General features: G+C 43.9%; 1 protein-coding gene across 8 annotated transcripts in view; it reads right to left on the bottom strand.

Moving 5' to 3' along the window:
* Positions 1-373: 373 nt before the first annotated feature.
* The window catches only part of LOC140202821 (SLIT-ROBO Rho GTPase-activating protein 1-like), a 304,990-nt gene continuing 279,945 nt past the window's right edge, over positions 374-25,418 (bottom strand). For 3 of the 8 annotated variants that reach the window (XM_072268234.1, XM_072268229.1, XM_072268227.1), the window contains exons 18-22: positions 24,703-24,782; positions 14,074-14,254; positions 12,288-12,425; positions 10,146-10,479; positions 374-5,428 (exon numbers count right to left, since the gene is read on the bottom strand). In XM_072268234.1, the coding sequence (XP_072124335.1) occupies positions 5,060-5,428; positions 10,146-10,479; positions 12,288-12,425; positions 14,074-14,254; positions 24,703-24,782 (1,102 nt within the window). In that variant the 3' untranslated portion in view covers positions 374-5,059. Of the gene's footprint in view, positions 5,432-10,145; positions 10,480-12,287; positions 12,426-14,073; positions 14,255-24,702; positions 24,783-25,418 lie in introns of all 8 variants that reach the window. The other 5 variants (XM_072268230.1, XM_072268228.1, XM_072268226.1 and 2 more) reach the window with 3 other exon arrangements.

Consider the following 25,418-nt stretch of genomic DNA (forward strand, 5'->3'; position numbering starts at 1 on the left):
TCCCTTTGCCTGACCTGCAGCTTGGAGACAGAAGAGGCTGCCAGCGTTGCAATCTGGAGCAACAAGGGATCAGCTGGTGAAACCCTGCAGGTCGTGCAGCATCTGTTGGGGGGAAAACCGTTGTTGATGTGTCGGGTCCGGATGTAAACTGAAATATCAACAATTCCTGTCCCCACAGATGCTGCTCGGACCGCTGAGTTCCTCCAATAGGTTTTTTTTTTGCTCCAGGTTCTAGCATCTGCACTGTCTCGTGTCTTCAGAGTTATATTTTTGGTTTCCAATCGATCCAAATGGAAAAATTCATGCATTGGAAATGAGGTTGAAAATTTCTTAAAAAAAAGATGATGAGGCGTTTGAATAAACAAGACCAAAAGAAATGGATCAACTTCCTTTATTAGAAAGATGCTTCTAGAACAAATCTGAAGGTATACTGAAATTGGTAACACTACATGCCAGATGTACGGTACTATACACAAAAGTGCATTGTCACAACTGATTAGCGGTACATTGTCAACAACTGCATTTTCTTTTAAACTACCAAGTTGGTTGAGAAATGAAAACAGAAATGCAACAGTATAGACCAAGGCTCAAGTTCCTCTAAAGGCTTAAAGGCACTTTCACATGTACATACTACAGATGTACATTGACACAGAAGGGTCACAGCACTCGTATCTGTAACTCAGCTGGCAGTAAATGGAATACTGAAATAGGCAGATGGTATGTTGTAGTTACCAGTGTGTCTGTAGCCGTCATCAGTTACCTGTTAAAAATCCACAAACTGCATTTAAAAGCAGCTTTGAACTATGTATTATATCTTGCTAATGCACCCAGAAAACTTTATTAACCTCTATTAACTTTATTAACTTCTATTATACATTGCTTTTGCTAAATAGAATGCACAAGGAGTATTTTTGTAGTCCAGTATATTTGTTAGTTGAATATATAAATCTCAGAGCAGTACAAAGTTGCAATGCTTTGTGGCTGATTTACAATTTGTTTTTAAATTAATTTATGTAAACTCTATACTATAGGTACTATAGCCTTTTTTCAAAGGCCACACAAAGGTGGAAACTATAAAAGTTTCAAAAAGTACTAAATTCCATTCATTAAAACAATGGCAGACAAAAATGAACATATATCTTAAGGTAAACTTCTGGGTAAAATCTGTTACCAGATATTGGATATACTAGTTTTTTATGACTGTAATCTCTGAGGCTGTCCTTCAGAAGACAAGGTAGGCAGTACAGTGAAATATCGAGTAGGCAGACCCTAACACAGCAGGAGTGAGACGCCAGGCACTGCCGTAGGTTAAGAGAGTGTGAGCTCTGTTTAGGTTGACTTGCTGCAGATAAATTCCAGTCTCAGACCAGATCAGGGTTACCAAGGTTGTAGGAGGGGCTTCTTTATTTGACCCCATACTGGGGTTAGGGGGGAGAGGGAAAGGAACAGAGAGAGGGAGAGAGAGTTAGAGTGGGGGAGGGAGAGGGAGAGATAGAGAGGAAAAGATAGATAGAAAGGGAGAGGGAGAGAGGGACGGAGGGATTGAGAGAAATGGAGAGAGGGAGAGAGAAAACTCAATAACCCAGCTTTCTGAAACATTATCACCCTTGGATGTAACAAAACTGTACCATGAGCAGGATTCTGGAGGTAGATAGGAAAGGAAAAGCGATGCAACAGACTTTTAACATCATAAATCAGCGAGTTGTTTGTTATGTCTCCCCTCTCGCTGTGAAACGTGGACACATCTTTTTCCCTCATCAGAGAGAGAGAGAGAGAGCCTCTGGTATGTCAATGACCGGCTGATGGAGGGGTCGTTATCTTGCTGCCGCTTGTGCATGGGAGGGGAGTGGGGGGGGGGGCTTTGGGGTTCTAACGTTTTAACTGTCATTCATTCTTTGGGGCACTCCTCTGTTTTTGTGGATATTTAAGAATTTCAGGATGTATATTGTATACATTTCTCTGACATTATTGAAATATCTGCAGGTGCTGTAGAGGGATTGGGGTAGGGTGGTTAAAGGGAGATCTGCTGGTTTAGGTTTGCTGGACTGGAACACTAGTGGATCATTCACAAATAATTCTGACCTGGGGGGGGGGGGCGGGGGGAAACACTGTTATGCATCAAAAAATCCCTGGGAGAAACACACAGGGTAACCAATGAAACACATAGGTGCCTTTGATCCTTGAAAACAACACTGCAAAGTTTGTTCCTCAGATCTTTGGATACTGGAGAAGGGTAAAAGCCTTGTGCAACGAGTATGTGACCTCAACACACGTAACGAGTCAGGTGGTGGGGGATTAAAGACTGACTTATCCACGACAAAACCTGGTTCCACACAGTCCATTCTTGTCCCCCAGAGGACTTGTTTGTGTTGATCTGTTTTTTTGAGCTTGAGTGAATGGTTAAACACATTTATAAACAATGTAGTTCTAAGCTTCTTAAAACATATGGCAAATAAAAGGGGGCCAATATTATTGGGATGTTTTTGTGAGACCTGGTTGTGTGAACATATCTATCCTGCATTCTACAACTATGGAACTTACACCAGAGAAATGAGCCACATGAATAATTGTGATCAAGCATGTTTCAAAGGGTAGCCAAGACAAAGTGAGGAGATACTGAGGGATCCTCTTCTTCCAGACTGATTAGAATGCCTGTAAAAAGGATCAGGCAGTCACACTGGAGTCGGTCAAGGCCTTTGTCAAGGGGGGAAAGTGAAGTTACAGCATACCTTGGAGCAAAAATCTCTGAAGACCGCTTCAACACACACACACATACACACAAGATGTTGGAGGTCAGGCAGCATCAACGGAAATGAACAAAGTCGATGTTTCAGGCCAAGACCCTTCTCCAAGATTGGAAAGGAAATTGAAAGGTAGCAGAATAAAAAGCTGAGGAGAGTGGCTAGAAGGTGACAGATGAAGCCAGGTGGGTGGGAAAGTTAAAGAGCTGGAGAGGAAAGAATTTGATAGGAGAGGAGAGTGGACCATAGGAGAAAGGGACAGGGAAGAGGCACCGGGGTACCTTGCTAGATAACTCAGTGTAGGCATCATATTGAAGAATGGAAGGGTAGGTAGAAGGAATATGGAATATGGAGATTATTTTGAATTAAAACTAAATTTTAAAAAGTTTAAGTTATTAGGCTAGCTAACTCTCACTGCTAAAGAAGTAAATTTAAACCCTTCAGCTCATCTGTTACTATCCAAGGTGAAGTCATTGTGATCTGAAAAGACAAGCAAGTTTCTTATGCTGCTCTATAAACAGGGTCCAACCAGAATGTGGAGCCAATGCAGCACAGGGGGTAAGGGGGAGACTTGTTGATCATTTGGAGCAAGGAAGCCAGAGGCACTTCATTGTGTGCATGCAGCTAATTCCTCAAAGTACCTGCTGTGTGGAGGATAGAGTCTGAGCTGTACAACACATTTTTAGAGATACAGCACAGCAACAGGCCATTTTGGCCCAACGAGCCTACGTCATGCAATTACACCCATGTGATCAATGAATCTACTAATGCTTAGGTCTTTGGAACGAGGGAGGAAACCGGAGCACCTGGAGGAAGCCCACACAGTCATGAGGAGAACGTACAAGCTGCTTACAGACAATGGTGGGAATTGAACTCTGTCGCTGGTGCTGTAATAGAGCTACGCTAATCACTATGCTTCAGTGTCACCTCTAAACCTGATTCTGACACTCCACCCACGCACAGCAACGAAGGGCAGGATTGAACGCAGGTCTCTGGAGATGTGAGGCAGGAGGTCTGCCCACTGTGTCACTACATCACCTTCCAATTCAACAATGGTTTTGCCGTGAATGAGCTGTAAATCAGACAGCATGTCAATGCATCATCAACTAATGGCAGGCTCTTGGATTCCCCATACCAGTCTAGAGATGACTGACTTGATTGGTTAGTTTAATTTTCACTCCTTCCTCTTGAAGACATTCCCCTCCTGATCCATTTTGGGGCATCGTTCCCAGCAGCAGAGGATTGGGCTATTTGCAGTGTGGGTTGCCTTGTTGGTTTTGAGGGGCACTGTAGGGGTGAAGAAGAGCAATAACTAGGGAACGGTGGGACATTGGGGCCACAGGAGACAGAGACCAAGATGCAATAAATATCTTTAAATCAATTGGACATGAGGCTGAAGAACACACCACCAGGGGAAGTGACTGCTCAAAATCACTGACATTCCCACACAGACTTGGCTCACTAAGGAAACAGACTCATAGGGCTAAACTGTCTTAGTTCTTATGAAACCCCATCAGTTTCTCTCTCCAGAAATGCTGCCTGACCTGATGAGCATTTCCAGAATATTCTATTCATGATTCAGGTTTCCAGCATCAGCAGCAGCCTGGAAAGCATTGGCAGGACAAGAGGGCGCAGCCTCACTGGACCAGGGGAGGCCCTGGTTTTTTTTTCCCAACATAAACCAGACGATTGACTTTCTGTGTGGAGCAATCATAGGGTTTAAATGGACAGTTTATGCAGGAGGCCGAGGGGATAGGAGAGGAAAGGTATCAGCACATTCCCAAAATGACCGCTTATAGCAGCTCATTGAGTGGTTGTCTGGTGGCTCATTCCATTGCGAACCCATCAGCAAGGCCAAAGGAATGTTCACAGAGCGCAGGAAGGAAGAGAAGTCATTACCAGACTCAAAGCATCCAGGCTGCTTTAACAATGAGTCCTTTTCCCATCAGTTCTCAGCTAAGAGGAAAGAAAAGCATTGAGCCATTCCCCTCCTTGTTTAAATTATCAGCCTGAACAGAAGATGGGGGGAAGCTTTGATGTTCTTTCCCCCTTAACTTTCTTCTCTTTTTAGTTTTTTTTAAAAAAAAGTAAACTGTTGCAGCATAAGATTCAAGTCTTGTTAACATTGGTAAGTTGCACATTAAAACAGTCCTGTTTGAGATGGAATTCAAGTGCCCTGTTAAGTAACTACTGAGACATATATTCTAACACTGAAAGAATACATCTCCAATTATAAACATTAAAATACCAATATTCCTGGCTTTATCCTCGCCAGTGATGTTGATCCAGTATCAGCACACAAGCCAGGCTAACTTTCTTTACATGGTGCATGATTTATCTGTGGAGGACTGAACTGAGGGTGGTGGTCCCACACTGGGATTGGTTTTGGGTAAAACTGCAGGTTTGGGCCGCAGGGCAGGGGGCTTGAGCTGCACCCCCATCCGGGGTGACAGGACGGGCTTGAAGGTGCTCACGGGGTCACTGGAAGAGCTGGTGCTGCGCCGGATAGAGGGCTCGGCGCTCTTGGGCAGCGCGGTGGAGCGCTGAGGGCTCCGAGAGTCCAAGGCCGGGCTGCCCTTCTTCTGCTCCAGAGTGTCCAGGACCACGTCCGGCGCGTGCTTGGCCGTGCTCTGGCGCTCCAGTTCCCGCAACTCATTCAGTGCTGTGTTCATGGTATCTTCAATGTCCTGCTGAGGAAGCAAACACACAAGCAAATCAGAGTATTCTGTGGTCACATCACGGTCTTACAGGTGAAGTCAAACGCTCATGAATGTAAGAGGCCACAGTGGATACTGCGCTCAGGCCAATACATCAACCCTGCCCACCACTAGTAGCAACTACAACCATTACATTGCACCATAAACCCATTAAACTCCCTTACAATGCTGTTTACATTGTAAATACATGCCCATACTTAGGCATTTATGCAGATTTTGTTCTGTACTTCCAACTTTATTTTTATATAATTCTTTATACTCATTGAATGTTGTTGTTTATTTATTTATTTAGAAATACAGTGCAGAATAGACCCTTGCATCCCTTTGAGCCGTGCTGTCAGCTACCCCCATCTTAACCCTAGACTAATGGCGGGACAACTTACAGCGACCAATTAACCTGCAGTATTAATTGGTATGTCTTCAAACAATGGGAGGAAACCCACACATTCCACAAGTACAAACTTCTTACAGAGGACCCCCCGCCCCCAGGATTGAACTCTAAACCCCGACACCAATTGTTGCATGTCGCATCAATACACAGCAACAAATTGCTAATACATGTAAATGGCTATGGTGAATAAAGTTGATCTTTGGAGAAGGCAACATCCATCATTAAAGATCCCCACCCATCTGGCCATGGTGTCTTCTCCTAGCTACCATCGGGCAGGGGCTACAGAAGCCTGAAGTGCCAGCACCACCAGCTTAGGAACAGCTACTTTCCCATCAACCATTTGCTTGTTGGAGCAACTGACACAACCCCAGACCCAAGAGATTCTGTCAATGCCAGAACTCTTGAGGAACACACAAAAAATACTGGAGGAGCTCTGCAGGTCAGGCAGCATCCACAGAGGAGAATAAACAGTTCACGGTCCATTTCTCTCCCCTAGAAGACTCCTTCTTTATCAGCCCTTTACCTCTTCCACCTATAACATCCCAACTTCTCACATCATCCCCTCCCCCACCCACGCACCACCTCCTTCAGCTGGTTTTACTTATCACCTGCCGGATTCTCCTCCTCCTCTAGCACCCCCCCACCTTCTTATGCTTCGTCCCCCTTCCTTTCCAATGCTGATGAAGGGTCTCTGCTGAAACATCGCCTCTTCATTCCCCCCACGGATGCTGGCTGACCTGCTGTATTCCTCCGCCATTTTGTGTGTGGTGCACAACTTTAATCACAACCCCAGTACAGCAACACTACGATCACTTTAATAACCTTGTACTATGTTAAACTTTGTTTCTTTGTTCTAATTGCATTCCTTATAGTAAAAATTGTGTGTAATTTATGTTTAATTTAAGTTTTTCTTGTGAATGCCGCTGACTTGGTGCTATGTGGCGATGAAACTGCTGAAGTAAGGTTTTCATCGCACCCGTGCGTAAGTAGATGTACATATGACAATAAAATCGACTTTAAAACAAAAACGCATTTTCCTTCCTTTTGAAGAGGCAACTTCCAAAGATTAATTTTGTCTGCTTTTTATATTAACAGAAGATAAATTCTGCTGATCATTTGCTTTCGGCACCGCGTCAGAGGATGAAAAAGAACCAACAGTTCAGCCAGTGAACTCATTTGCCTCTTCAGCACCTTCCCACTGGCAAAATGAGGCTCTGGGCCACTCTCCAACAACAGTCCGCATTTGTGTAGCATCCGAGATATCCCGCAATGTCCGAAAGAAGTTGGACTCCCAGCTGCAGCAGGAGATTGTAGGTGCTTAGTCAGTGAAATGGGCTTAAAGCAGCATCTCAAAAGAAGAGTGACAGAAGTAAGGATTGCATGGTCTAGGAGATTAGGAAGCAGGTTGGAAACTAGGAGAGTGTGCAAGGGGCCAGAATTGGAAGTATGGACATTTTTATTCCCACCATTTCCCATCCACCTCAATACTGTTAGTGAAATTCCTTGCTCAAGATTATTAATATGGAATTCATTGACATATCACCTAGAAAAACCATTTATAATTTATCACATACATAAACAAACTGAATATACACACAAAGGGCTGAAGGAGCATAGCAAGTGGGGCAGTACCTATGGAGGGAAATCGACGGTGATGTTTCGGGCCGAAACCCTTCATCAGGACTGGAAAGGAAGGGGAATGAAGCTACAATGAAAAGGTGGGGGGGAGGGGAAGGAGTACAAGCTGGCAGATGTCAGGTGATTGGGGAGTTGGGTAGGTGGGGGAGAGGGTTATGAGTAGGTGAAGGACTGAAGAAGAAGACATCTAACAGGAGAAGGCAGTGGGCCATGGGGAAATGACTGGAGGAGGGACACCAGAGGGAGGGGCCGGTCTGAGATGGGAACCAGAGTGGGGAATAGAGGGAGGAGAAACTACAAAAAGTTAGAAGCTCAGTATCATGCCGTCAGGCTGGAGGCTACTCAGACAGAATACGAAATGATGCTCCTCCAACATAAAGATGACAGCAGAGGAGGCTATGGCCAGGCACGTCAGAATGGGAATGGGAAGTGTAAATATTTATCCAAATATGTGGGAAGATATGGTTGCTATGAGAAAGGGCTGGCTCTCAAAAATTGTGGAAAGGGGCAAGTATTTGGTGAAGGACCAAGTTCTTCCAGATGAGAAGAGCAGTTTCACATCAGTTCCAATAAAGGAAAGCACACAATAATGTACACTGCATTCACTGACAGGAGGAACATTGACCATCAGTTTGGTACAAGTGCCTGTGTCGATATCATACTGCGGAAAATATAAACAATCATCACAGATCAGAGCATTTTCCGGTTTCCAGGAGAAGAAGTACTGTAAATTCATTTTCAAAAATGCATTTTAAAGTTCATCTTCTATTCACGCTCTGGTATTTATCTTGGCTGTATGTCTTAAATAAGATCAAACGAAGTTGCACTCATCAGTAGGCCTAACAAATTATCTTGATAGTCTCTCGTCAAGTTGTTTTTGGGGAAGTTGTAATAATTTTCAAAAGTTTACGCTCAATAGACAAAATGATGGGGCAGGGGGCTGGTAAGGGAGACTGACAAATAGGATTAAGGGGTGTGGCAGGGATGATGGACAATAACTTTTATTCCATCTATACCAAGGAAGAGAAGCAGTTAAGGTCAAGGTGAATGAGATATTGAGGAGTGGAGGAATTCGAATGGCCGGCTGTGTAGACAAGTCACCAGGTCCAAGTGGAAAAGGTCTTTGGATGCTGAGGTATATAAATTGCAAAGGTACCACCTGGAATCTGTAACGTGATGGTCAGCATGGAACTGTTGGGCCGAAGGGCCTGTATACATGCTGTATTACTCTATGATTATATGGGGAAACCAGTTTCATGGTTGGTAAGCATATTGGAGATTGTGTCAATGTCTACTTTCAAAGGAGAAATGACATAGGACATGGAACACAGAACAACACAGGAATAGTACCTACGACCCAAGCGTTGTGCTGAACTAAATTACCATATGATACCTAATCTCTTCCATCTACACCAGGGGTTTCCAACCTTTTTTAAGCTATGGACCCCTACCATTAATCAAGAGGTCCTTGGACCTCACGTTGGGAACCCCATTCTCTGTGTATTCACGTGCCTGTCTAGGAGGCTTTTAAATGCCTCTGTCATGTTTGCCTCTACACCCACCTCTGGCAGTATATTCCAGGCACCTACCACTCTGGGTATAAAATAACTTGTCCGCACATCTCCCTGGTACTTCCCCCTCTCATCTTAAATGAGTGCTCTCTGGTACTAGACTCTTCCACCCTGGGAAGAAATGCTGTGTCTCTCACAATTTTATAGACCACTATCAGGTCTCCCCCTCAACCCCACCGCTCCAGAGAAAACAACCTAAGTTTGCCCAAACTCTCCCTAAAGTACGTGCAGACAGCATCAGGGCCAACCTCTTCAAAGCCTCCACATCCTTCCTATATAAAAGGTAAGACGAGACTGTGTGTGGGAGAATAATTTGAAGGAAATTAGGGAAAAGGCAGGGAAAAAGGACTATTAGGTGTCACCGTGGACTTGATGGGCCGAATGAATTCCTTCTGTGCCCATCCTGTGCTTTGTTTTTCTTGATTCCATTAGGCAATAAGTAATGAATGGTCAACTGAAATTAGTAGAACAAATGAAGCAGAATAGATCTGAAAACTAAGCTAGCATTGAATAGCAAAAGGTTCAGTAAACATTGCAGCGAGTACTAGAAACAGTTAAAGCTTAAACACTGTGAGTGCTGGAAAGAGTTAAAGTTTTAACACTGAGTGCTCAAAAGGGTTGATGCTTTCACTCTGTGAGTGCTGAAAAGGGTTAATGCTTTAACACTGTGAGTGCTGGAAGGGGTTAATGCTTTAACACTGAGTGCTGGAAGGGGTTAATGCTTTAACACTGCGCACTGAAAAGGGTTAATGCTTCAACACTGAGTGCTGGAAAGGGTTAAGGCTTTAACACTGTGAGCACTGGAAAGGGTTAACGCTTTAACACTGAGTGCTGGAAAGGGTTAATGCTTTAACACTGAGCGCTGGAAAGGGTTAATGTTTTAACACTGCTGGAACGGTTTAGTGCTTTAACACTATTGGAAAGGGTTGATTCTTTAACACTGTGAGTGCTGGAAAGGACTGAGTCTTTAACACTGAGTGCTGGAAAGGGTTAATGCTTTAACTGTGAGTGCTGGAAAGGGTTGAGGCTTTAACGCTGAAAAAGTTAAAACATAAAAGCAGAAGAAAGAGAAAAGTCATGCACGGACCTGAGCAATTGTTTCGGGGTCCAGAGGTTTATGCTCACTGAAGCTGGTGTATTGACCCGAGGATGCAGACCTTCTGATTGGTGGACTCTCAATCTTTTTGACACCCTCGTGCCGGCTAATGTTGGGAAGAACCCCTCGATGTCGACGCTCTGGACTGTCAACCGTGACGCTGCGATTCTGGAGGAAAAGGCGGGAAGTGGCGTGGGAAGGCGTGAACAATGGGCCACTCTCCCCTGAGCTACTTACTAAGCCGTGCATTGGGTGCACCGCACAGTGGCCCTCGCTGGCTCTCAACGGTCTCCTGTTGGCTGGGAGCTCTGACCTCTTCTTCTGTCTAAGCAAAGAGAAAGAAGAAAGATGTTGGCTATTCCTCTTACGGCATTTCTTTGCACAAGTGCTTGACTCGTCTACAATGCCAACCTGGCCTCAGAACAGTTTATTGGCTGGGAAGCACTGGGGGACATCCCAAGGAGGTAAAGACCACGGAACATAGAACAGTTACAGCACAGTATGGCCCTTCAGCCTACAATGTTGTGCCATTCTTTTAGATTAGATTAGCTTTATTTGTCACATGCACATCAAAACATCGAAGCACATAGTGAGAAGTTTTCTTTGGGTTCAGCAGAGCTTAAGGATGTGCTGGGGGCAACCCACAAATATTGTCTTGCTTCTGGTGCCAACACAGCATGCCCACAATTTACTAACCCTAACTGTGTGTGTTTGGAACGTGGGAGGAAACCAGAGCACCTGGAGGAAACCCACACAGTCACGGTGAGAACATACAAAACTCCTAAGAAGCAGCTTAAGATTGAACTTCAATCTTACAGCGGGTGCTTTAAAATATTACATTAACCATTCCACTACCAAGCTGCACTGTACACCTATTAACACCCTCAGTTTGTCCACTGTATCTGTCAGACCTCTTGCATTGAAACAAATGCTATTTAATCCCACAGATTTTCCTCATTCCTTGACGTGCTTCTGCTCCTCTTTGTCCATTTCAATATGATGTTACTGACTTCTGTATCACTTTTAGCCTCTCGCTTGTCTCCCTACTCGCCTGGTTTAAATCCTCCCGAATAGTTATCCTATAGATTACCACAACACTTCACACAAAATGCTTCATTGTCTTCAGGAAGTCTTGAGGCTTTAAAGGATTTTTAAACTCAAGGTATTTTTTGTGAGACCACCTGGAGAGAAGGGGCACTAAAGACCAAAACGTATAGGTTGGAGATCAGAGATGAGAGATTTAAAAGGGGTACCAGCAACAGCTTCTTCACATAATGAACAATGTGTATTTGGAAGGTGCTGCCGGTAGCAGAAGACATCCACTTAAGGTGAGTGAGGAAAGTATACTGGAGATGTCAGAGGTAGGTTTTTTTACACACAGTGGTGAGTGACTTCAGGAGTTCCTCCAGTATTTTGGGTGAGTTGCTATGAGCTGCTCCTCAGTGCTGTCCTAATTTAGAATTGGGTTAGGGAGAGCAGATTTCTTTCCCTAAAAGTCTATCATGCTAAGTCTAGTAGTTTTACAGTCACAATATTCATATTGCAGCATTTCAATTAGGTGGCTCACAGCCCACAACCTCAAGGGCAACTATGGGTGGGTATTCAATGCTGGCCAATTTCATCCACTTCCTGCAGAATGAATGCAAAAACAAAAACAAGTCTTTTTTTATTCTTGAGTTATTTAATTAACAACATAAAGGTCACAGCTGTTGTGGTGAGATTTGAGCTCAAGATCCCGATTGATGAAGTTAGGCTGCTGGAACACTAGGGGGCAGCATGGTGGCATAGTGGTGAGCACAGTCACTTTACAGCGCCGGTGATCACTGACCGGGCTCCGATTCCCACCACTGCCTGTAAGGAGGTTGTACGTTAGCCCTGTGATCGAGTTTCCTCCTACATTCTAAAGATGCACGGGTAAGTGTTAATGCATTGTGGACAATGGGGTTCAGAGAAAAAATAAATCAGCCTTGATCAAATGGTGGAGCAGACTCGATGAGCTGAACTGCATAATTCTGCTCCTACACCTTATGGTGTTATTGTAAGACACTTACATTGCTTTCATCCCAACTTTACACTGGAAAGTTCCTTGTGAAAGAAGCAATATACACAGCTGAATGTGAAATGGATTCAGACCTTGCTGCATAAACATCTGGAATGCGGTCAGTAGGAGAGGTGATGTCGTTCTTTGAGGACAACTTGTCATCTGTGGCGGCCCCGCTGCTGGCTTCACTGTCGGCTTTCTGGCTTAGTGTGTCGGAAAACGTGTCATCCCTGAAAGTAAACGCCGCCAGGTGAATTCAAAAAGGTAAAGAACTTACTTTTAAACTAACTTTAAAAATAACTTACTTCGCAAATAAATATGAACTTCATTTGTCGCACGTACAGTGCAATGCGTCATTAGCATCAACAACCAATACAGTCCAAGGACGTGCTGGGGGCAGCCCGCAAGTAGCGACATGCTTCCAGTGCCAACAGAGTGTGCCTATGACTTACTGATCCTAACCCATAGGTCCTCAGAATGTGAGCAGAAACCAGAGCACCGCGAGAAAACCCACGTAGTTATGGGGAGAATGTACAAACTCCCTACAGATAAAGACGGATTGGAACTCGGGTTACTGGGACTGCAAAGCATTACATTAACAGCTACACCAGCGCGCCACCGGCCTCAGAGGAGGTTACAGTGATGGGGCGTGATAGAGGCAGGTACATTAGGGACACTCTTAGATAGACAGATGGATGAAAGAAAAATGGAGAGCTTGTGTGGGAGGAAAGGGTCAAATTGATCTTAGAGTAAAGGTCAGCACAACATTGTGGGCTGAAGGGCCTGTACTGTGCTGTAGTGTTCTATGTTCCAAAGCAGTGGTCTCCAACCACTGGGCCGCGGACCAGTACCAGGCCACAAAGCATGTGCTACCGGGCCGCGAGGAAACGATATGAGTCAGCTGCACCTTTCCTCATTCCCTGTCACGCACTGTTGGACTTGAACATAGGGTTGCCAACTGTCCCGTATTGCCAGGATATCCCGTATACTGGGCTAAATTGGTTTGTCCCATACGGGACCACCCTTGTCCCGTATTTCCCCCGCTAAGGTAGAGCGTTCCTATGAAACCTTTCGTGCCGAAATGGCGTAAAGCGAAGAAGCAATTACCATTAATTTATATGGGGAAAATATTTGAGCATTCCCAGACCCAAAAAATAACCTACCAAATCATACCAAATAACACATAAAACCTAAAATAACACTAAAATATAGTAAAAGCAGGAATGATATGATACACAGCCTATATAAAGTAGAAATAATGTATGTACAATGTAGTCGGGAAGATTAAGCCAAAACCGATTTGTGGAAAAAAATCGGCACGTACGCGCATGCGCATGTCACATATGCGCACATCACGCATGCGCACACAGGTGCCTGTGTAAGGCTTCATGGTCATGGTAGTCTTCCTTGGGGTAAACACAAGTGTCCTGGGATTTGACTGCTACTTTTGTCCCTTATTTGGGAGTGAGAAAGTTGGCAACCCTAACTGTAAAAGACATGTTGAGGTGAGCTTAACCCTACTTGAACACCCCCCCCTCCCCCAGGTTGGCCGGTCCGCAAGAATATTGTCAATATTAAACTGGTCCGCGATGCAAAAAAGGTTGGGGACCCCTGTTCTAAAGACAGTGGAAACTGAGGCTTTCAATATTTTTAAGGAAGCTGTAGGCAGATTATTGATAAGAAAGAGGGCTAAAGGTTGCGGCAGGTGTGTGGGAATGGAGAGGTGAGGTTGCTGTCAGATCAACAACAATCTCATCAAATGGCAGGACAAAACTAAAGGGGCAAGTCGTCTACTCCTGTGACGATGTTGTATGATGGGTTAACTGCTCTCCAAACAATAAGGGCAGCATCTGGCTAAGGAAGACAGACATCACTTACGTGTCTTGCACCACGATGTACTGATGCGGTACAAGGCCATCCACTCCATTGTGCCGCCCCTCCCACCAGTCCTCCGAAGCTCTGTGATACAGAAGCAAAGAGGCGCCTTTCTTAAACGACAACTCTCGAGCAGACCTCCCAGCGTAGTCAAATTTGGCTATTGCTTCGATGGGTTCACCTTCTGAAAAAGAAAAGCAGGCATGCCATCTCAGATCAGCTACTGCGTGTGTTTCGATGTTACTCCATTTCTTTCCCTTGGTGGGGATGGGGGGGGGGTCACTCAATATGCTTATCATATCCACTACCTAAATTAGCTGGGTGTACCACAGAAAAACTCGCACTGTCACAGAAGACATAAGAGCAGAATTATGCCATTCGGCCCATCAAACCTGCTCTGCCATTCGATCATCGTTGATTTATTTCCCCTCTGAACCCCATTCTCCTGCCTTCTCTCCGTAACCTTTGACACTATTTCTAATCATGAACCTATCATATGCTGCTTTAAATATATCCAAATGACTTAGCCTCCCCAGTTGTCTGTGGCAATGAATTCCACAGATTCACCACCCTCTGGCTAAAGAAATTCTTCATCAATTCTGTTCTAAAAGGGGAGCCCTTCTATTCTGAGGCGATGCCCTCCGATCCTAGACTCTCCCACTATTGCAAACATTCTCTCCACATCCACCCTATCTAGGGCTTCCAATATCCAGGAGGTTTCAATAAGATCCCCCCTCATTCATCTAAACTCATGATCCAGGGAATGAAAGGATCAACGTTTGAATGTTTGATAGAACCAGAGCCATCCAACGTTAACTCTTTCATTCCCTGGATTATTCTCATAAATGTCCTCTGGACTCTCTCCAAAGCCAGCACATCTTAGACAATGGTCTAAAACTGCTCATAATACTTTGAGTGCGGTCTGACCAATGCCTTATAAAGTGCCAGTATTGCACCCTTGATTCTATATTCTAGTCTTCTCGAAATGAATGCTAACCGCATTTCCCTTCTGACTCAACCACATTTAATGTCAGTGAAACGTATACAATGTACATCCTGAAATTCTTTTCCTTCACAAATTAATCCTGAGGGAAAACTGCACGAGGACTCTCAAGTCCCTTTGCACATGTGATTTCTGAATATGCTTGCCAGCATTCACATTCCTATAGTTATCAGGATGTAAGAACTGGCACCGGAGAGGGTATGAGAGGAACAACGGCACTCAGTGCATTCATCGTCAAGCCTTTTGAGGGCACAGACCACCCTCTATGGTGCTGTTGTCACCAGACACTGAGGGGCTGGATTCTGTGCAGCAGCCTTTCAAACTCTCCATATATGTGGGAAGCATGAGTGGATTTGTTTCATTGTAAATAAGATGCACTGGCTTGTTGACATAATGAATAGAAAGAAAGGAGCTCGAATTGGTTTATTATTGGCACCTTTCAAGGATAGTGAGGAGCTTGTCTTGCATCCTGTTTTCACCGATCAAATCATTACACAGTGCATTGAGGTAGAACAAGGTAAAACAATAACAGAATACAGAATAAAGTGTAACAGCTACAGGGAAAGTGCAGGGCAGGTAAACAATAAGATGCACAGTTGTAATGAGGTAGATTTTGAGGTTCAAAGTCCGTTTTATCATGCTAGAGGACCATTCAAGGGTCTTCAAACTTGCCTCAATGACTATCGTACTGTAGCACTTACATTTCCTGTGATGGAGTGACTTGAGAGGTTGGTCATGCAGCATATCAACTTGTGCCCGAGGAGTGATTTGGATCTGCTCTAATTTGCCTACTGTCACAACAGGTAAGTAGCAGATGCATTTCATTAGCTCTTCACTCAGGCCTGGAACATCTGGCAGTGAAGATGCAATCAGGATGTTCTTCATTGAAAACAACTCAGCATTCAGTACCATCATCTCCTCAAAACTAAGAAGTAAGCTCCAATACCTAAGCCTCAATACTTCCTTGTGCAACTGGATCCTAGACTTCCTCGCTTGCAAACAGCAGTCAGTATGGATTGGCAACAGCATCTCGTCCACGATCACCATTAGCAGAGGCTGTGTGCTTAGCCCCCACTCTACTTGCTTTATACCTATGACTGTGTGGCTAATTACATCTCCAATGCCATCGTTAAGTTTGCTGATGACACCACTGTTGTTGACCGAATCAGAGATGGTGGCCAATCAGCAAATCGGAGGAAGATTGAAAATTTGGCTGAGTGCCTCTCAAAACATCAGCAAAACCGAAGAGCTAATTATTGACTACAGGAGGGAGAAACCATAGTCCATGAGGCAGTTCTCATTAGGGGACTGGAGGAGGAGAGGATCAGTAATTTGAAATTCCTTGGTGTTACCATTTCAGAGGATCCTCCCTGGGGCCAGCACGTAAGGGTAATCACAAAGAAGACACGACAGTGCCTCTACTTTCTTAGAAGTTTGTGCAGATTCCATCATGGCTGACATTACCTCTCTCAATCTCATTCTCCTGCCTTCTCCCTGTAACCTCTGATGCCCTGACTAATCAAGAAACTATCAAGCTCTGCTTTAAATATATCCAATGATTTGGCCTCTACAGCCATCTGTGGTAATGAATTCCACAGATTCACAACCCTCTGGCACAAGAAATTCTTCCTTATCTCTGTTCTAAAGGGACATCCCTCCACTTTGAGGCTGTGACCTCTGGTCCTAAACTCCTCCATCACATGAAGCATCCTCTCCATCCTCTTATTCATTGAGTAGATTTGCAAGGAGCACTGCCACAAGCAAACAGCATCCATTATCCAGGATCTCCATCATCCACACCATGCTCTCACCTTGCTACTACCATTGGGCCGATGGCCCCACACCACTTTAACCATCAGGCTCCTGAAGTAACATGGATAACTTCACTCCCTTCAATGTGGAGCTGATTCCACAACCTGCAGACTCAATTTCAAGAACCGTATAATTCATGTTCTCAGTGTTATTTATTTACTTTATTTGTATTTTCAATATTTGCATGATTTGTCTTCTCTTGCACATTGGTTACTTGTCAGTCTTCATTATGCATATTTTTCATAAATTCTATTGTATTTTTTTATTTTCCTGTAAATACCTCCAAGAAAATGAATCTCAAGCCAGTACATGGTGACATATTTGTACTTTGATAATAAATTTACTTTGAACTTTCTTAAGGTTTGAGTCATTACCACACACTGCAGTTCTGTACGGAACCACCAGGTGGACCTCAGGTGTCGTAAAAGTCAAAAAAGCAGAACCAAGTCTGGCAAGCTCAGTTAGTTTTGATGCTTTTAATGACCTGTGACTTAACATCACATAAACATCAGCCCATTATGCATCTTTGCCGAATTAATATTAACAGTTGACCTGGTACCTTATCCCCTCTCCACTTCCTTCACTTAATTCCATGCTCCATCCTCCTTTCTTATCAGTCTCCATCATGTTGCCTCCAACATTCCACCCTATCACTATTTCCATTCTTCCCTCCTCCACCTGCCTGCCACCCTTCTTACCTGAATCCACCTATCATCTGCCAGCTCCTACTCCTGTTCCCCTCACCCCCACCCCACCTCCATCATTCAGTCCAGGCGAAGGGTCTCAACCTGAAATGTTGACAGTCCATTTCCCACTGCAGATGCTGACTGGCCCATTGAGATCCTCTAGCAGATTGCACTTTGCTCTGAATGCCAGCATCTGTCACCTCTTGTGTCTCCGGGCACTTGGTAGTTTCGTTCCAAACTTCCTGCAACTTCTTCATGCAAGAAAGTTTCCTAACTTTAGTCCTTTCCTCCTCCTACACCCACAGTCCCAGGTTCCTCCAAATTTCCAACTGTTTCTCTCGCTTCCCTTTCTCCCAGCAGTTCCAGTTAATACAGTGAGAAGCCAGGAGAATGGGATTGTTTAGGGGTCTACAACTGTCCATACATCTCCTCCCTCACCACCATTCAGGACCCCTTCCAGGTAAGGTGACAGTTCACCTGTGAGTATGTTGGGGTCACCTACTGTAGTCAATGATTCTGGTGCAGCTGAACCTGACGACTGCTTCGTTGAGCACCTTTGCTCCGTCTGCCACAAAAGACGGGATTTCCCAGTAGGCACCTATTTCAATTCGACTTCCGATTCCCATTTCCAGTGCAATGGCTTTTCCACTTTAAAACTCTCCCACTCAAGTTTCACTGTCGTCGCTGGATATGACTAGACAACCTATGTGCTGCCATGTGCTTTTGACTGACTGTATGATACCTAGTTCAGATAAAGGACTGCCTTCATACAATACTTTTGATGATGCATCCTCAAAATCTTCCTTTTCATTGTAACATTTAAGATGATTGTCGATGCCTTCAAGTTTTTCGTAGCTCCTAACTCGTTGAACTGGTAAAATCATTTCATTTTCACTCCCAGTCGTTTCTGGCATCTCCAAGCCTGAATGCTTGAAACTGCAGTAAGCAAAACAATTCTAAATTATTTTACTGCTTAATCTCACCATCCATCAGTGACAAAAATCACTGATTTTTGAACACAAGCAAACACAACTGCCACTATTTAAAAACAGTTCACTCTAAGCATAGTGTATTGTCTAACAGCCACACAAGTTCACTCGACTGATGCTAGTTAGAAACTGTTCAGCAACAGTCTCCTGTGCCAATTAAGTGGCATAGTGTTCCAAATAAACAAAGGGAATCCTGGTTATTTTCTCCATCAGTTTTTGTTTGTTGGCCTTTAAGAGTTGTCCCAAATAAGCAGCTGCCCCAATTATTCAATTAACTGCAATCCATTGACTTTTTTAAAAAAAACTATAGTTCAAAAAGAACAAAGTAGTGAGGTAGTGTTATGGGTTTGCAGACCGTTCATAAATCTGATGGTAAACTGGAAGAAGCTGTTTCTAAAACATTTCAGTGTGCATCCCCAGGCTCCAGTATCTCCTCCCTGGTGGTAGTAATGAGAAGGGGGTATGTCCCGGATGGTGAGGGTCCTTATTGACGGATGTCACTTTCTTGAGGCATTGCCTCTGGAGGATGTCCTCGATGTGAAGAGGGTTGTGCCAGTGATGAAGCTAGTTGAGTCGATAACGCTCGCACTTCTTTTCAACCTATGCATGGAGCCCCCAACCAAGGCAGTGAGGCAGCCTGTCAGAATGCTCTCCACAGTGCATCTGCTAGCCTTTGGTGACGTACCAACACCCCTCAAACTCCTTTGAGGGCTGTCGCCATGCCTTCTTTGTGATTGGGCCCAGATTAGATGCTCGGAGATGATGATGTCCAGGAACCAGTAGCCGTTCTACCATGGACCCCTCGATGATGACTGGTGTGTGTTCTTCTGACTTTCCCATCCTGAGTCCACAATCAATTTCTTGGTATTGCTGACATGGAGTGCAAGGTTGTTGTTGTGACACCAATCAGACAAACAAACTGAGATCAACTGACTGCCCTGATTATTCAACAACTCCACGTTATGTAACCGTTGGACGATCGAAGGGCGATCTACCGGACCAGGAACTCCAGCACATAAAGTGACTGCTGGCATAGACAGTTCAGCAGGAGTTCAAGAGTGTGGATAATGCATTACGTCAAAGCAAATTCAACAGGTGGAAGAAGAACTGGAGAGGTCATGTAATCAGGGGATTTATAATTTAAAGTTATAGAATCATACAGCATAGAAATGAGCCCTTCGGTCCAACTCGTTCTTGCTCGCCAAAGTATCCATCTTAGCTAGTCCCATTTTATCTGTGTTTGGCCCACATCCCTCTAAAATCTTTCCTATCCAAGTGTGCTTTAAATGTTGATAAAGTACCTGCTCTACCTCTTCCTTTGGCAGCTCATTCCAGATACAGCCCTTTCTCAGTAAAAAAGCTGCTCCTCAAGTTCCTATTAAATATCTCCCTTGTTCTTGATTCCTAGAAAACAGATTGTATGAATTCACCTTGTCAAGGCCCCCCTATAAGATCTACAACACCTTTGTAAATTAACTCTCATTTTCCTATGCTGCACTCAATAATGTCCTCGCCTGCTTAACCACTCTCTATAACAGTCCCTTGAGTCATGGTGACATCCCCTTAAATTTCTTCATAAAATTTCTGTATATAATCTTTTGACTTCCAATCCCCACTCTTTGTAAAGGAACTTACAGGTGTTTGTGAATGTTAACTGTCTCTAGATTTTCAGCGCTTAGAAATAACTGTGTCCTTTTATCTATTCCATCTCCAGTTCTATCAACCAGGTTTATAATCTGTCACTAAACTCTTCAACTCCTTGAGGGTTCTGAGAAACTCTTTATAGATCTCCATATAGACATTTTTTTTCACTTTACTAGACAATCTGACAGACTTCCTACTGACCAGAGCCACACTAATCCTTCACTACCCTTGGTCAGTGGAACAACTGCAAATATCACTTGGATTGACGTGATTTTCCATTTCACCATCTCGCTCTTCTCTGAGGAATCGGTACCTAACAGCGTCACCCATCACGGTGTGTTGACACATTTGTAAGTGTGTTGACACATTTGGGCTGTCCCCAGCACATCGCCGGACTATACTGGTTGTTGACATAAACGACACATTTCACTGTATGTTTCGATATATATGTGACAAATAAAGCTAATCTTTAAAAAAAAACTTTAAAAATACTCCTTATGCATCTCACAACAGTTCCCAATCTGATACAATCAACCACAGTACATGAGATTGGAAATCCAAGCTAAGACGACCCAATGTTTCATTAACAAAATAAGAGCAAACTTCCTTATTTATATTCAGAATGTTGCTTCAGACAGCACTAACCCCAGGGTTTGGGAAAGGTTCAAGCTGATCATCTTAACATTGCCTCAGGCAATTATAAATCACCATGGTGACTGGAGGTAGGTGACAGTAGAATAGTGGTTTCACTGCTGGCCTTGTAAGCCAGAAGCCAGCAGTAACAATCCGCAGGTACCTGCCCAGGGCAGCTGCCAATTTAATTTCAATAAATGACATGAGATTTAAAAATTTCTAGTCAACAGTGATCATGATAATAAACATAATTCTGATTCTGAGGAGGAGGCCGTTTGTCAGATTGAGTATTTACCAGCTCTCAGAACAATTTTCTCCCATTAACTTTTCCCGTAACCTGGTCTCCTCACAATCTAAAGATTAAAGATTATCTTTATTTTGTCACATGCATATCGAAACATTAAAACATGCAGTAAAATGCGTGGCTTGTGTCAACGATCAGCAGAGTCTGAGGATTGTGCTAAGGGCAGCCTGAAAGTGTCGCCATATTTCCCATGTCAACGTAGCATGCCAACAATTTACTAATCCTAACATGTACGTCTTTATGAGGATAACCAATACACAGCAGCAGGTAAGTGCCAGTACACAACAGATCAACACAAACATTCGATCAGTTGACAATCTCAGTAAGAAGTCTGCCCTCTCATCCACTGTACAACTTAGCATAGATAAGTAACAGTCTTTTCCCCAGGGTAGGGGAGTCCAAAACATGGGGCATACGTTTACACAGGGTGAGAGGGGAATGATTTAAAAGGCACCTGAGGGGCAACTTTTTCTTGCAGAGGGTGTTGAGTATATGGATGAGCACATGGAACAAGCTGCCAAAGGATACGGGTGAGGCAGGTACAATAGTATCATTTAAGAAACACTTACATGAAGGGGCAGGGTTTCACGGGAAATGAGCTGAATGCCGGTAATTGGCATTAGCTAGGTGGAAAACAGTCAGCATGGACTGGTTGGGCCAAAGGACCTATATTATCACTGTATTGCTCTTACATGATGACCACTTCAAATGTATTGTCCACAGGTCAAGACATCTCTCACTTTAAATTGTATTAAACCATCAGGATTGGTTCCAGAGGACAAGAAAATTGCAAATGTCACTCCACTCTTTAAGAAGGGAGGGAGGTAGAAGAAAGAAACTTGTAGGCTTGTTAGCCTGACTTCAATGGTTGGGAAGATGGAAACCTCAGTAGAGTTGATTATTAAGAAGGTTTTGGGGTACTTGGGGGCACATGGTAAAACAGGCAAAAGTCAGCATGGTATCCTTAAGGGGAAATCTTGCCTGACAGATCTGTTGGAATTCTTTGAGGAAATAACAAGCAGGATTGCCAAAGGAAAATCAGAGGATGCCGATAACTTAGATTTTCAGAAGGCCTTTAACAAGATGCCACACACAAGGCTGCCTAACAAGAGCCATTGGTATCGCTGAAAAGGTATCAGCATGGATTTGGCTGCCATTGACAAATGGTGTTCCGTAGGGGTCAGTGCTGGGTCTACTTCTTTTCATCATTTGGATCTGTCAACGATTTGATGATAGAATTGATGGCTTTGTGGCCAAGTTTGCAGATGATACAAAGATAGGTGGAGGAGCAAGTAATGTTGAGGAAACAGGGAATCTGTAGAAGGAATTGGGCAGATTGAGAGAATGGGCAAAGAAGTGACAGAAGGAAAATAGTGTAGGGGGATGCACTTTGGTCGAAGGAATGAAGATGTAGACTATTTTCTAAATGCGGAGATAATTCAAAAATCAGTGGTGCAAAGGGGCTTGGAAGTCTTTGTGTAGGATTCCCTAAAGGTTAATTTGCAGGTTGAGTGAGTGGTAAGGAAGGCAAGTGCAATGTTAACATTCATTCTGAGAGGACTAGAATGTAAGAGCAAGGATGTAATGCTGTGACCTTATAAGGCAATGTCAAACCGCACTTGGAGTACTGTGAACAGTTTTGGGCCCCTTATCTAAGAAAAGATGTACTGGCATTGGAGAAGGTCCAGAGACGGTTCACGAGCTTTATTCTAGGAATGAAAGGGTTAATGTATTGTATGAGGAGTGTTTGATGGCTCTGGGTCTGTACTCACTGGAGTTTAGAAAAATTAGGGGGATCTCACTGAAACCTATCAAATATTAAAAGGCCTAGACAGAGTGAATGTGGAGAGGATGTTTCCTAGAGTGGGAGTGTCCAGGACCGGAGGATGTCCAGAAAAGAGGGACGTCCACTTCGAACAGAAATGACAACAAATTTGTTTAGCCTAAGGTTAGTGAATCTGTGGAATTCATTTCCACATGGCTGTGGGGGCCAAGTCATTGAATATATTCAAAGCAGAGGTTGATATATTCTTGGTTAGTTAGGGAGTCAAAAGGTACGTGGTGTTACGTGCCAGCAGCCGTAGACCAGAGACACAGATTTTAATGTCAAACAAATATATTTTCAATATCTACCCAAAATATAGACAATTAAAACAATTGCTCCTCTAACCGAAAATTAACAGCGCAATGCATCTTAGCTCACAAACTGTGGAGGTCTGGAAACAGTTCCTCCCAAGTCTTACTCAAACAGAGTCCTAGGATGGCAATCCAGAAGGTTCCAGAATCCATGGGAACAGGTACGGGTGTCTGTGAGGAAGGGTTCATAAATCCACATTAAGATGACACAAGGTGACGATCACCGGAAAATTCCAGAGGACAAGTGATTGTCACGTAACACACTGGATCCACGCAGGGATAACAAGGTGACAATCACAGAAGATTCCAGAAGTCGACTGGTCGTCACTTAAATACTAGAGTCCATGCAGGGATAACAAAGTGATGTCTAAGTTCCAAAATCCACGTAGGGATATCATAAGGTGATGGTCACGGAATATTCCTTAACACAAGTGTTCGCCACGTAACACACCAGAATCCATGTATGAATTAACAAAAAGTGGTCGCCACAGAATACTCCAGAAATCTGAGTATGGATCATACAAAGTGACAGTCACGTATCCAATATGCACTGTGTGCCGCAAATTATCACAATCGTCTGGACACAGAGAAATATTGGGAACAGCCACTGCTGTAGTGAACTCTTCAACGAACTCAACTCAACTCACTCTCTCGCTGGTAACTCACAGTCCGTTGCATCGCTCAGTTGCAGAAATTTTCAGAAACCTCCCGAAGTCAATAGAAAAGGCCTATCCTCGTTTGTTATACGACGCCATCCCCACGCCTCATCCAGGCGCACCTCAATGACGCCCTCCCACGCCCTGTCCAGCCGCACCTCAATGACGCTTACGATTAATCCAAGCAACGTTGACATGTAACAGTGGAGAAGGCAGGAGAATGGGTTGAGAGGGATAATTAATCAGCCATGATGGAATGGTGGAGCAAATTCAATGGGCCGAGTGGCCTAATTCTGCTCCTTTGTTTTATAGTCTTATCTAAACAAGGCAATGTATTCTAGTTCTGGTTGTTCTTTTTTGTTAATACTTCAGGGTGATTTTTGAATTGGGGTGGCCTGCAGATAATTAACACTGAGCTGAAATAGGCCTTTTGCTTTTGTGTTTTATATTCTGTATTTTTGCTAGTTTTTTTTGCTTTTATTTGCACAATTTTTTTGCACAGCGGGTGTGGTAGGGGGGTTTGATGTTTGATAATCTTCTTTGAATGGGTTGGGTCCATGGTTTTTCTTTGTTTCGAGACTGTCTGTGGGAAGGACGAATTTCAGGGTTGTAGACTGCATACATACTTGATAATAAATGTTCTTTGAATCTTCTGATTCTCTTACAGAATCCATTTAGTACTCACAAAAGGAGTGATGATAGACATCTGACTCCTATGGGTACACATGCCTACACATAGCTTAATCTGCACTACAAAGTGGAGACTTACCATCTTCACTGGTGTGGGTCTCAACACCCGTATCCAAATCAACTTCCTCCAAAGTCCCATGTTCACTGTACGGACTGTCGCTGTGGGGCAGGATGGAGAACAGAACAGGATTACTCCTCAATATATCACATCCTGCCCAAGCCATGAAGTCATCTGAAACTCTGCTGTCTGTGCCTTCTCTCCTGCTGCTTCTGTTCAACAATCGAACTATTTAAACAATATTCAAGTCTCTCCATGGTGTTCCTCCATGACCCTCAGTCCAACTGAAATCTCTGTGCCCCTTTAATTCCCATCTCTTGAACACCCGCAGATTTAATTGTTCCACCACCATCAGTCATGCCTCCAGTGCCTAGATCCTGAGCTCTGAATTTCCACTCTCATTTCTCCTCGTACACCAGTTTTAGAACCATCCTCTAATTGCCTGGACTTTCTGTTCCAGAGGAACGAAAACATTCTGGAGACAGGCTGGAAACTGCAGCAACAAACAATCTGCTGCAGGAACTCAAAGGGCTGAGCAGCATCTGTGGAGGGAGAGAAATTGTCGATGTTTTGGTTCAAACCCTACATCAGGGCTGAGAGTGGAGAGGGAGATGGCCAGTTACAGAGGAGAGGGTCTGTAGTGAGCCAGGAAGCTTTACAAAGGTGTAGAGGGTGCTGAGGAGATTTACCAGGATGCAGCCTGGATTAGAGTGCATGTCCAATGAGCACAGGTTAAG

The sequence above is a fragment of the Mobula birostris genome, chromosome 9 (genome assembly GCF_030028105.1).
Source record: "Mobula birostris isolate sMobBir1 chromosome 9, sMobBir1.hap1, whole genome shotgun sequence".
In the NCBI taxonomy this organism is placed as follows: Eukaryota; Metazoa; Chordata; class Chondrichthyes; order Myliobatiformes; family Myliobatidae; genus Mobula; species Mobula birostris.